Source organism: Prosopis cineraria, unplaced genomic scaffold, assembly GCF_029017545.1.
Source record: "Prosopis cineraria cultivar Desert tree isolate PC_DT_omini unplaced genomic scaffold, ASM2901754v1 PC6, whole genome shotgun sequence".
NCBI classification, from domain to species: domain Eukaryota; kingdom Viridiplantae; phylum Streptophyta; class Magnoliopsida; order Fabales; family Fabaceae; genus Prosopis; species Prosopis cineraria.
Genome location: NW_026555337.1, coordinates 4,025,888 through 4,039,231, shown reverse-complemented (window position 1 = coordinate 4,039,231; position 13,344 = coordinate 4,025,888). Strand labels below are relative to the sequence as shown.

General features: G+C 34.0%; 2 protein-coding genes across 4 annotated transcripts; both read right to left on the bottom strand.

Annotated features, from left to right (window-relative positions):
- Nucleotides 1–1,905: 1,905 nt before the first annotated feature.
- Nucleotides 1,906–4,683, bottom strand: LOC129313364 (ferredoxin, root R-B1). Of its 2 annotated transcripts, none has more exons than XM_054956387.1 (2): nucleotides 4,528–4,683; nucleotides 1,906–2,670 (listed from the first exon to the last, which is right to left on the bottom strand). In XM_054956387.1, exons 1-2 carry the CDS (start codon nucleotides 4,644–4,646, stop codon nucleotides 2,199–2,201), a joined length of 591 nt encoding a protein of 196 aa, XP_054812362.1. In that variant the 5' UTR covers nucleotides 4,647–4,683; the 3' UTR covers nucleotides 1,906–2,198. The 2 variants fall into 2 exon arrangements, with proteins under 2 accessions (XP_054812362.1, XP_054812363.1); XM_054956388.1 differs by having other exon boundaries at nucleotides 4,550–4,566.
- A 1,184-nt stretch (nucleotides 4,684–5,867) lies between these two features.
- LOC129313362 (60S ribosomal protein L10a) lies at nucleotides 5,868–8,579 on the bottom strand. 2 transcript variants are annotated; one of them, XM_054956384.1, is made up of 6 exons: nucleotides 8,471–8,579; nucleotides 8,165–8,213; nucleotides 7,548–7,767; nucleotides 6,884–7,049; nucleotides 6,352–6,557; nucleotides 5,868–6,088 (listed from the first exon to the last, which is right to left on the bottom strand). In XM_054956384.1, exons 2-6 carry the CDS (start codon nucleotides 8,167–8,169, stop codon nucleotides 6,035–6,037), a joined length of 651 nt encoding a protein of 216 aa, XP_054812359.1. In that variant the 5' UTR covers nucleotides 8,170–8,213; nucleotides 8,471–8,579; the 3' UTR covers nucleotides 5,868–6,034. The 2 variants fall into 2 exon arrangements, with proteins under 2 accessions (XP_054812359.1, XP_054812361.1); XM_054956386.1 differs by lacking the exon at nucleotides 8,471–8,579 and adding an exon at nucleotides 8,385–8,453.
- Nucleotides 8,580–13,344: the final 4,765 nt, after the last annotated feature.

Sequence of the window (13,344 nt, the reverse complement as noted above, 5' to 3'; positions counted from 1 at the left end):
TTTGGACAGTTCAGATATAATTAAGATAACTTAATTTAATATTAAAAAATTTATAAATTTTACAAATTAATCATTTAAATGTATTATAAATAGTTCAGATTTAATATCAATTTTTTTATATTTTTTAATAAATATTCCCTCCGTCTTAAATTATAAGACACTTTTAGACAAAATCTCACATACCAATAAACCTCATTAAATACACCTAGCAATCTTATATTTTCAAAATAAAAATATAAATTTTTTAAAATATCCATCATTTAATATAATGAAAAGAGAAGTGATAGAAATTAATTATAGAGAGAGAAAGAGTAATATTGAAATTGGAGCTTTAATGAAACCTTTATCCACTCAAAGTATTTTATATTTTGGGATGAAAAAACTCCTTTAAAAGCGTGCAATAATTTGGGACAGAAAGAGTATAATATTAAAAATATTAAAAAATTAATTTAAATGGATAACATGGATCTTGAATCGAAATGGAAAGCAATGATTGTTCCTGGTAAGCATTCAGTGCTCATCACAATAATAAGTACCAAATGCGGATGCTTGAATCTTTCTCAATATCTTATCCTTGATCAATTCTATTACTAGATTAGAGGTTTTTTTTTTTTTTTTTAACGAAGGATTGGTTTGTTATTTTTAGACACATGTTTAAAGAAGCCGATAAACATGAAAATTAGTTGGCCCATGTTCATAATATTAAGACTAAAGTGATGTTAAACTTAGTAAACGGCCCTGCAAAGCGGGTGAAAAAAAAGGTGATGGTGTCACGCTGTATGGTTTTCTATAACTTTTGTTTAGCTCCTTTCAATTCTTTTTTTTTTTAGGTAAGTAGTAACTAATTAAACAAACTCCTCTAACTAATGACTTTTATGGAGGGTAATTGTGAATTTTTTTAAAATAATAACTGATTTCAACAGGTTTTCTGAATTCAGGTAAAGTTTTTTATAAGTGCTTATAAAATGGATAGGACGCAGTATAATATAGTGAGCAGGGTCTATGCACCGATGAAATGTGGCAACATGTGCACAATGTTGAAAGGAGACAACAAAAGTGACATGGTGTGGTTACGCCGTCCGCTTCAAGCATGTGCGCTTGAATAAAAAGGTTGCATCATAACTCTCAAAACCCACTTTTTGATTGGCCACATGATAATCATGGCTGAGGATAAAAGATCCTCCCCCACTGCCTAGGTAATGTCTTAGATAAGTGATTGGTAGGAGGATTATTGGAGAAGGATGGTGATGTTCCTATTATGCATGATGGGAGGCCTTCCTCCATTCTTGTCACCGTATTCATCACTAATTACTAATTCCACCTTCATTAGCTGCCACTAACTTTTGTATCAATTAAAAATTTTTATAATAAGGATTTAATTTATTCTTAACCACGATATAATTGGTTTCTTGTTTGTACCAACTTCCTCATGCCGTTTCAACATTCATGTATGATCCATTTCTAAGAATGTAGCACTATTCAACATACATTCGTTATCCTGATAAATGTTTTCTTCTGATTTGAAATCAAACAATCTTCATTTCACTGTGACTGTATGCCTTCTGGGTAGAAGTGTCTTCTCCACATATTCAGGCCATGTCAATAATATTCTCAATAAAATAACATAGAATCTCGTGCCAATTTTACCATAGCCTTTCTTTTGACCAGGAATTTAAAAATAGTCCATGTTACTTGATTTTCCAAATCATAATGTTCATTACTATTAGTATCTAATTTCCCAGAGGTTATTTGGATATCACGCTTCTGTTTGAAAGTAAAATGCGATTTTTTGGGTCTAAACTACACAACATTAATACTGATTCGCAATGATCAAATTTCAAAGGCCATTATCGTAGGCGACATGAGCTCAACCAAGGTCGTGCTTGGTCGAAATGTTCTGACGTCTAAAACTTAAAAAGTGCCATCGTTTCAAGAAAGCAACATCGTCTCAATGAAATAATGTCTAGCGAAAAAGCTTATAATCTTAAAATCAAAATGGTTCCTAGCACGAAAAAAAGCATAATTCAACAGTCCTAAATCACTGCCAATCACATAACATAATTTTAAGCAACTTGCTAACAACCATTGAACGTGCCTGGAACAAACAACGATGGGAAAATAGGAAAGAACAAAGTCGGTTGGCCTCGAGGTCTCCTTAAAATCCAAAGTTTACTCCAGACAGCTCCATTTTCTTCGTCTCAATAGAGATCGGCTTCCTTGTGAGTATGAATTACACAATCTGAAGTTGGATAGGAGACACAGGTAAGAACATAACCTCCCTTCATTTGATTGTCATCGAGGAATGAGCCATCAGACTGGTCCACCGAACCAGATACTATCTTCCCAGCACAGGTAGAGCATGCTCCAGCTCGGCATGAATAAGGGAGCTCAATTCCAGCATTCTCCGCTGCATCTAGGATGTAGCTATCATCAGGGGCCTCAAACTCGTTCTCTTGTCCATCAGGACCAATCAACTTAATCTTGTATGCAGCCATGGTAGTTGTCCTAAACGAGAGTGATGACTTCAAGCCACATGTTTTGGGAACACTCCTCACAAATTCAACTGAGGATGGGGACTTAACTACAGCACTGGTGAGTTGGTTTTGGCATGAAACTCGGAACTCGCAATTTGGGGAGAACTTCACAGTTGACAAGGTTGACATGATTAACCTGACAAGGTTGACAAAAGGCATCAGGAGGGCATGTCGTATGCAATGGAAAAATGCCAATAATAGAAAGTGAAGTTGGATTCAGACAGCTTCCTATAAGACTAATATTACTGGACAAATACACTCATTCATAATACCCTTGATTAGAATGTAAAGTACGTTAAAAATTGCAAAGAATAGCATTTCAAGTAACACAGCTGCCGAATTAAACTTGTCACCGTATGTATAGTGAAAATATCAAAAGTAAAATCGAGCACAAAATTACAATTTAAGTATGAAAATGGATGTGTATAAACAGCAATTGTAATCAACAAACTATCTTCAAACAGTGCCTGTAGCCTAAAGCGAGACCAGATAAGTAATAAGATTGTCAAATCTTAGTTGAAATGAAAGGCATTCTGGGAAACAAATTCCCCACAGCCAAATAAGGTTGCGAATGAGAAAAAGAGAGGTGTCCATCCTGTAGCCTAAAGCCAGATACGTAATGGGGTTCGATGCAAATAACTTTGCCTACACCATGTTGGTACAGAAATTTATGCCTTCAAAATTTACAAATAACGAAAATGTCTCCATCCCTTGTTCTTTAAAGAACGTTGGCTTATGGAGCACTGTGGAGAGAAGCAAGCTAATTGCTCCGCTCTTCACAAGAGGCTCCATCATTAATCCATGTCTATAACCACCTCACAATATGGTCTAGCTCTATCGTCACCAATGACAATGTAGCAAGGAAGCATATAAGCTTGAAATTGGAAAAAGTAAATGTGTAGACATATGCAATTATAATTCAACCCTATGGATTTTTCCATGACCAAGACCACACTAAGAAAACAGAGCCATCAGTTCTGGCTCTGGCACTGCATTTCAAGAACAAATAGAGGTAAAGTCAGCACAGAACACAAGTATCTTTCATCTCATGAAAAATCTCCCACGTTATTAAGCTTCCCCTTCCCTGGTGCAGTTTTCAAAAGGCACCATTTGATGGATGGATTAAACAAGAGACTCAAACAATTGTCATGAAAGCATAAACATTTTCATCAACATCACTGTATGAGCTCCCATTTTGTAATCACTGTCTTCCCCCATCCTCTTGTTTTAGTGTGAAAATATCAGAAAAACTAACATTTAAGACAAAAATAACTTAAGCTACTTATCCACACCAGACTAATATGTTATGGCGGGTGCATATTATGTAACTATCGTAAGTCCGTGGCCATGCTTGAACGAAGCTCACGGAGGACTCGGATGGTTCAGCCAGAAAACCTTTTTTTTTTTTAACACTTTCCCTGATCAGCCGTATTAAATCAACTACAGTTTTTCATCCTCCCGCCGCCTGACTACTCATTAGTAAGCTATCACGTAAATGTCTCCGGGGAAACTTCCGATTCGATGCAGATTACGAGTTCGAACTAGGCTATATGACGTTATTTTCAGCGCGTCAGATAAAACCATTAGAAAGGACTTTCCCGGACAGGTGAAACTAATTAATCCACAAAACAATCAGCAAGCAAGAAAGTTGCAACCACACCGGACAAAACACACACGGCACATAAATATGAAGAACATGAGGTAAGCCTGGGAAATCCGAAGATAAAAATAAAAGCAGAATCACAGACAGGGAGCAATCAGCACTGCATGTAAAGAAAAACAACAATAACAAGATTCCTGAGTGTATTTTCGGTGCAGGAAATGTAAAAGTAGATAAGAGTCAGCGAAGCCGAAAGGCAAAACAAAGGAGAAAGAAAAGCAAAAGCAATCAAGCAAACAGAGAGAAGAAGGAAGAGGGAATATAAAGGCGAGAACTGGATCGTAATAATAGGAAGCAAGATTACGAGTTATAACAGCGAAGTGAAAGGCTTACAGAGAGAGAGAGAGAGAGAGACAGAGAGAGTTGCTGAAGGAGCGAGGCAAGAGCGGAGAGAACGAGGAGGTTGAGAACAAGAGTGAAGTGAAGTGAGAGAAAACCCTTGTTTTATTCATTCTCCCTTTTACTCATTCATTCATTCGTAGAGAGTCGGGGGGTTTGGCACGTGACCGAGGTTTGGGGGGTTCGGTGGGTGGGTTAGACGTAGTCAAACATGGAAAAAGATCCGAAAGAGGATCCGTTTCCACTTTCCATCCACCGAAACGCCCACCGTTTTTTCTGTTTTTCCCTGTCGTCACTTTCATTCACCATTTCGTTCCACGTGCATTCAGCATTTGATGGGTATTAATTATAAAGTGCAGCAGAAAATTGGGAAATTCGATTTATGTGACCGTGGCATGCTTGTCCACGGTTTTTCTGCAGTCAGTGTTGAATGTACTCATTTATAATTCCAATTAACCCATGGCTTTAGATTCCGCCATCCTAATTAATGCATATTCATGGTTCTCCCATGTATCCTTCATTGACTTGCCTGTTTTTAAATTGTCAGGTCAGGGCCGTCTCTCCGTCAACCGTGACTTTAAGCATTTTAAATTGTGTGCGCTTGTACAAAAATGAATACCTTTAACTGTACAGAATTTAAAAATATATTTCCAACCACTTCAGTAAAAGTTGAGAAAAACTATTTATCTTTCTCTTACAGTACAATAATTAATAGAATAAAAGGCTCAAAAAAATAGCATTGTTAAAATAAGAGTTGCAATGCAACCTAACAATCTAAATATGAGATGTCTGGCAAGAGAAAGTAAAAGACTGGACACAGTTTCAAAAAAGCGAAAATGTTGCTGGGTTTCGAATCAATTATTTGGTGACAAATAGTTTGGGGAAGGCATAATCTAAAAGAAGATTGGGGGAGATTTTGCCGCTCAGTGCAGTTGTTCGATGAAAAATTATTAGTTTAATCCTATCATGAACATCGAGACTTCAAAAAAGAACCAAACTTGAATGGAAATTTTCAAACTCGAATTCAAAATAAGTTAATAAAAAGTAAATTATTCTGTTTGACATTTAAAATGGAGAAAAAATCACACACACAACTTTATAGACAGTTAATAGGTTCAATGGCTTTAATTATATGAAGCAAATTGATTCCCGTGGAGTCAGATGCCGACTAGCCAACCTAGCAAATTGATTTGCTCGAAAGATAGTATTTTTTTATTATTAGATCGACTCCAGGGATCGTGCCATACCAATCTTTCTCATGGTTACGGAGTTGATCAAACTGCATTCAGAAATAATGAGAATGAGGGGACTGGAGGGAAAGCTTAAACAAAATATTAACCAAAATCACATCTGATATTCATAATGTGGCTAGTATATAACTTAAGATAAACGAAGAACACCAAGATTCTAAAGAGCATTCCAGTCAAAACTGTTACGCCAGATAAGTAGTTCAACTATAAGGACGCTTGATATAACCACAGCAAACTCGAAACAAAGGCAATCAAAAGACGCGATATGATCTCCCCATTGTGCTCTTGAGATACAAGCACCTCACCTGAAATCGACAGAAACCAAACTCATTAGATGACCGCTCCAAGCACATTAAGTATTAACTACATTCAGTCGCCACAATGTATCCGATAGAATAAAAATAGCATCCCGGTAGATATGCAGACAGAACATGGAGATAACCTCGAAGGCTTGAATAGAACCATTAAGACTAGCATTGACACCTAAAGGGCAAAAACTACGAGTAACACGTGATCTAGAAGCTAAAAGGCAGGATGGATTTCGGGTACTGCAGAGAGGATAACTTACATTCTGCCAGTTCTTCTTCAATAAGGACACAAGGAAGTTGACGCTCATTTGTACATTTTGGAAGATTTGTTTCTCCTCCATACTAACATTCCCCACAGCAACTCCCATGCAAAGCACTTTCTTTAGCTGAAACTTAACCATGGCCTTGGTCTCATTAACCTTAGACTCGAGAGATTCTTGGTGAGTAACAAGCGTGGGGAATTTCCCTGCATAATCATGCAAAATAAAAAGATTGGAGTGAATTAATAATTAGGGATTAAAAACTCATAATAACTTCAACAACAGGCTGCCTTGTCCTATGAGCTGTCAATATGAAAATAATAACAATAAAATCCCATACAGTGCCACAGCATACAATCAAATCACAACAAAGACACTCGTGCAATAGATGCATAAGAATAAAATGGGCAACTCGAAGCAATAGTGAATGCAATAAATCATAAGAACCTGTCAAAGAGAATCAAATACAACAAACAATATGGATATAAAAAGCATCAACATTTTATTTTGTAAATTCAAAAGTGACACTTGCCTGCCTTGTTGAGACCAGGGCCCAAAAGACGGGGAATCTGCTTGATGACAGCTTCAGAAGCTAAAAAGGCATGGTATTTTTTGGCAAGTTTCTTAACCAGTTTCTTGTTTTTGTTCAGCTTCTTCAGCGCCTCCACATCCATATAATCCAACCCTATCTTCTCAGCCTGCAGATTCCAGTAACTAACATTAATACAAAGACAAGTCAACAATTAAGTGATTGTTACACAGAAAATGACAACAAAATCTAGCAAAAACACAAGCATGAAACATATAAAATCACCATCAACCAGCAGAAGTGTGCATGTGTGGAACACGTGGAAATAACAAACAATTAGATGAGGTTCATAGTGCAAAAGCATGAGAGAGATTTGATTTATTATTATTTTTTTGCACCGTATGAGAATGACACAGATTGCCACACCGTATGAGAATATAATACAATAACTTTCACCAGAGGAACACTACACAAAAATCAAGCAACAACCAAATTCTGCCTAAATCAAATAAGATCTGAAATAACATGCAGCCCAGTACCATTCTTCTTATAGAATTAAAGACAAAAATTTACAAAACCACAGTCAGGATTTAAAAGTCATCATGTCTCTCAAAAAACAAGAGACCTCGTTCATGATTCCATTTTCCTGATTAAGGGAGATTAGTACCTCTTCGACGTGTTGAGCATCTCCCAGCATGCATATTTTCATCTTGGGGCGAGGAATGTGAGGCAACTTAACAGAACCACTAAAACGCTTATCCTTCTGAGGATCATAGTTTTTCAGCCCAATCTGGAGTTCAATTGTCTCCACAAAATTACGGTTTTTCTCGCTGGAATCCTTCTTGATGTTTGAGATTGCTTCTCTCAAAGCATCACTCTGAAGTTTACTGTACAACAAAGAAGAGGTCAGAACATGAGAATTTTACCTTGAAAATAAACACTTGACCGTCTAAACGCAAAGACTCACTCAATGATTCTAAGACTAAAATGAGCAATGTGATAAAAAAACGAGATTATATTAAGACCAGTGTTTATGAATCCTCCAAAATGGAATTTTGACGAGTTTAGATATAAGTAATGAACTAGATGAAAATGGGAATCAACTTCATAACAACAAGACACTGCGACTAGATAATTTTAGCTAGAGATACATAGTCCATCTCAGTGTTCAACAAAAAATAATTTGCTGCATTTTGATTATGCATGATAAACAGAACGATAGATTGGATATCCACTTGACGATCTAAAAACGGACGGTAGACAAACAGAAACTAGCATAAATACCTCATTTTTTATCTCTGGCCTTTTCGACAAAGCGGATAGAGATCTTCTCCTGCAAACAAAATTGAATCTCATTAAATGAAGAACCCATATAGCAACGTACACGTGAGAAACATTTGATTGCAAGTGAATCGCAGAAAGTCCCAAAAAATGAAATTTTCGAAGAAAAAATAGAACTCCCAATTCTGGGATCAGCAGAGCATAGATAGTGAAAGGAAGATACAGTGTCAAAATCCTTTTTTGTTTTGTGTTCTCGCTAGTATGGTCTCTCAAAGACTGGGCAAGTAGTTGAGGGAGTAGAAATAGTACCCGCGCAAGACGGCAGTCAAGCGAGAAACGAACCTAGAAGTTCCTCTGAAGGCTGAAGCTAGGGTTTTCTGGCAACATTTTAATTCGTCCAGGGATAGAAAGCCATCTGAAGTTGGCGGAATCTGAGCCGTTGAACGATGGAACAGCCACGATCGACGTGAATGTTTAAAGTACCCTCGTGGCACTATCGTGGCTGCTAATTCATTAATGGCCCAAGATCAAACTTAATGGCCTGACAAATCAAGGGAAGGAAGATCAAGAATCATCGGGGTTTTTCCCCCCAATTTGTTAAGAATTGTCTGGGCCCATTTATATAAGATATAAGAATAAATATTTTTAGATAAGTATTTTATAGATATTTTATAAAAAAATATTATATTTTATATTTTAATTGCAATAATAAAATATGATTATTATGTAGTTAATTTTTTTTAGATTTATGATAGTTTCTTGAATTTTTATTTTTAAAAAATAATTTATTATTTAGTTGTTTCACTATTCCATGGTATCTTAATGCAATTTTGCATCTTTATAATATTTTTCTTGACCTATCACATTAGATTATTTTTAAAATAATTATAATATGTTTTTTTAAAAAAATTAAACAAAATTCTTAAACAACCAAGTTGTTTATCATTATTCATTAAGGGGTGGATGAGTAAAATAATTCATGAACTATCAGTCTAGTTCTAGGGTGTGAACTTATTTTTTTTATATATATAATGTTCCCTTTTAACATTTGAAGACAAAGCAATTTGTCCTATGTTGTTAAAGAAAATAACTTGATCTCTAGTTGATCAGAAAATGTCAAAAAAATATAATAGATGGCCCAATTTTTTTGGCCATTTTCTCTATTTTTTTAATTTTTTATGACATTTTTGATTATTTTTTAATTATCGAGTGGTTGGAGTTAATTTTTATTAATAGTAATGGTTATATTACATTATTTTTAGAAATTGAAAAAGAATATTATATAAAAAATAAAAATAAAGTATTGGAAGCTCCTAAGCATTTAGATTAGGAGTCAGTTTACTAATTTACACTTAAACTATTATTATTTTTCAATTCACTACAGCATTTACGGTAGTTGTGTTATTGCATGTTTAATGTGTTTTTTATGTGCATATAATAAATTTTAGAAAAATTAATCTATAGATTTTTATAGTTTTAAATTTTAAATTAGGTTCACATTGTTTATTTTGTTGTAGTCAAATTGTTGTAATTTAATTTATTGGATTTATTAAACTCTCAATGTTAAAATATTTGAATTTATCAATTAAACCTTTGTTTAGAGCGATATTGCTCTAAAACTTTTAAAAATGATGCAATTTTGCCATTTAGTTAACATTGACTCACGTAAGACCATCAAAAGCATATGCTTTTCACATGTTTTTTTCTCCCTTATTTTGCACTATTGATCTTCATCCTTCTCTTAAACTCTCTCGCCTCTCACTCCCTCCTTTGCCCTCTTTCAAACTCTCATCTCTCTCCCCCTCCTTCTTCCTCTCATCCTCCTCTTTCTCCTCCTCTACTAACATCCTCTATGACATTAACCTTCACTATGTGTAATCCCCTCCCATATTCGACGCATGTCACCCCCACCTTGCTCGCCATCATGTAAGGGTAAAGCTGTGGTGTTCCTACCACCTTATTGAACGCGCACACAAACCACTCGATCTCTCCATCACACCCTCATCACCTTATCCTAGCCCAAGTCTTTATGCATGAACCCACATTAGATACCAAGTTTGACCTTACACCCTCTCACAAGCCATCAAACTCACACTCATCACTTTCATTTTAAGTCCCTCTTATCGTAAACTATGTCTACTGGTAGCATCTTGAATACAGGCACCTTCATCTACTCCTTGTGGTTGCTATGATTGTGACAATGTGATGACGACCTTGACATGTGTTTTGCAGATCAACCTTCTCATGTTATTTATCATCTATTATTAATATTACTAATTTGAGTTTAAAGTTTAAAACATTGTTTCTCTATGATGATAAGTCATACACTATAAGCATGCGTTATGCTAAAATATTTCTATAACTTATACTATTTATAATATCTTGTCCTGTCATTTATGCTAATTATGTGCATGTGTTTCATATTATGAAGATAACCATAAGGATTATAAATGGTATAACTTTTTATAGACTTTATATTATGCATTGATGATATTAATAGTGCTTTATGAAAAATAAATTGATTTGCATGAGCTTTGTTTGGAAAGTTTTTTATCATGCGTGGAAAGGGCAAACACTAATTCATTGATAATGACTAGCATGTTATAGTCAAACACGTGTATAGAGGAAGCAATAAATGTATTGATTGGCTTGCTAAATCTAGTTTTAATTAAGGTCATGAGTGTAAAATTTTAAAGGATCCTCCTTTAGAGCTTATTCAATAGTTACATCAAGATGTAAGAGGTCTTAGTAGCCCTAACATTATTAGTTAAACAAAGAATATGAGTATTGCCCCATTTTTTTATATTAAAAAAATAAATAGAATAAAAGAATACTCATAGACCCAATGATTGAGGAATTTTTTCCTTAGTGTCACATCTTTGATAGATAATAGTTCAAGAAAATTACATGTTTATACTTCATTCACAATTTCACGTTGGCCTCGAGTTGTTTTTCCCTACCCATACACTGTTCCCATGTTAAATTTCACTGTATATAACGCTTTATATTCACATGGCATGCATACCCATGACTGTATATTACACAACTCTTTCATCTAGACTGAATTGATTAGAGTAGTACAGTATCATAAATTGTTAAATTAATATTTTTATATTTTAATAAAATACCTTGTTTATGATTAGTTTGATCATAATTTGATTATAATTTTAATTATTAACTCTTTGAATCAGTTATTTGACCGATTCAATTTTAATATCTAGGATTATACACGTAATCTGAATATGTTGATAGTTATATTGGTTTTGATGAAATTAAAAATGGACAATTGGTGACTATAAATATATGCAAAACAAGACCAATGGTTTTTTTGTTTTTTAGGTTGAAGGTTGAGATATTTATTTTAATCCTAAATATAAGACCCTAATCTTATTTGTTTTCGTTATTTAATATCTTCTTACACTACCTTTATTAATTTCACATTTTTTTTCACTCTCTCTGTCTCCCACATTTAAAACCCTCAACAACAACAACAACAAATTTAATCAACTTAGCTAATTTGCCTGCTCTTCCTGAATTTGTAATTAGAAATATGAACTATTATAATGACCTAAAATGATTAGGAGCAAATACCTATTACCAACACATCGTGCGGGTCAAGAGAGGGGAAGAAAAAGAATTCGATTCTCCATGCATACAATGTCACGTTTGAAAGATCATGATTAATTTTCAATCTCTTTTGCCAGCATTATTAATTTTTAATTGAAGTTGATGACAATGCTCAATCCAAATATAATAACATTAAATATTCATCCGATTCTATTTAGGAAAAATGATAGAAAAACTCATTTAAATTATATAATTGACAAATTGGTCCCTCAAAATGGTATAATTCTTCTAGAGTCTTTTGGAATCTTTTTGTCATTGAGAAATCAATTGAAATGATTAAATTGCCCTCAAAGTAAACAAAAATCTCAATCTTCATTGAAGAAAAATTCGCATGCGTTTAGGTTTTGCTTCATCCTATTCATGTTCTCATCTTCTTCTCTGCTCTGTGATATTCTTCTAGTCCATCTCTCTCTCCTTCTTCGTCTCTTCCTTCTCCTTATTCTTCTCATTCTCGTGTTCCTTTTTTTTTAATTTCTGTATATGGGTTGTTTGTTTTGTTTGGCTACTGTACATAGGTATATACTAGCAAGCATTCTTCCTCTATTGCGTTTGCTGTACATGAGTGAATTTTTACTTCTCCTTGAAATTTTTTCCTCTCATGTGTGATAGTTAAAATTAATGCGGGTTAATATACGTAAATGATTGAGGTCCTTATTTTTTTTCATGATTGAGGTCTTCATTTTCTCTACTGTACATGAATATAGATGCTTACTCATGGATAACTGATAAATGATATATTATTTTCAATTGTATTGTAAATGCATAAATTAAAGCTGTGAATAACTAATATAAAATTGTGAATATAAAAAGAATAGTTATTGTTAGATAAAACATATCAAATATGTGATTATGATGTTCGGAGAATATACATGTTGATGAATGATTATTTCATCATTTTAGGTTGGTATGAGAGATGACTTCTTTTGCTTCTAGTTTTGAAAATGAACTATTTTGTTTTTTTCACATAGTAAGATATTTTGTAAAAAATATTGAAGATAAAATGTAATATAATGGGAAAGTGTGAGGATAAAAATGATAAGAGAAGGGATAATATTAAAACATAATGAACAATCATTAATGCTTTCGAAGGTTAACTCCTATAACCTCGTTCTGATAAGTTTGATATATTAATGAAGGCTGTCTCTGGTCAAGGAACATAATCACATTAAAATTTTCGATACAGTACACTAGGAAGCCAACTTGTGAATGTTATCAAAGTTTTGCATTGATAACTCACTCGGCATTTTTTTTTTAAGTATGATGAGAAGGCTCTATTAATAGCAGAAAATAGTTCTTCTGTTGAAAACAATGAACATACATCTTCTAATTAAATTAAATTGTTACATAGATAAAGGTTAGGATTTGAACTCACAACCAGTCACTTTTACAATCTATACCATTTACATCAACTATAGTTATGCCTCACTCGATTGAATAAACAACGTATTGATTTTTTTTTTTGCCCAACAACACATTAATTAATTAACGTATACTAAATCTTATGAATCCTGCCATAACAGCACCAACTAAGAAAAAAAGAAATGAACGCACAAGAC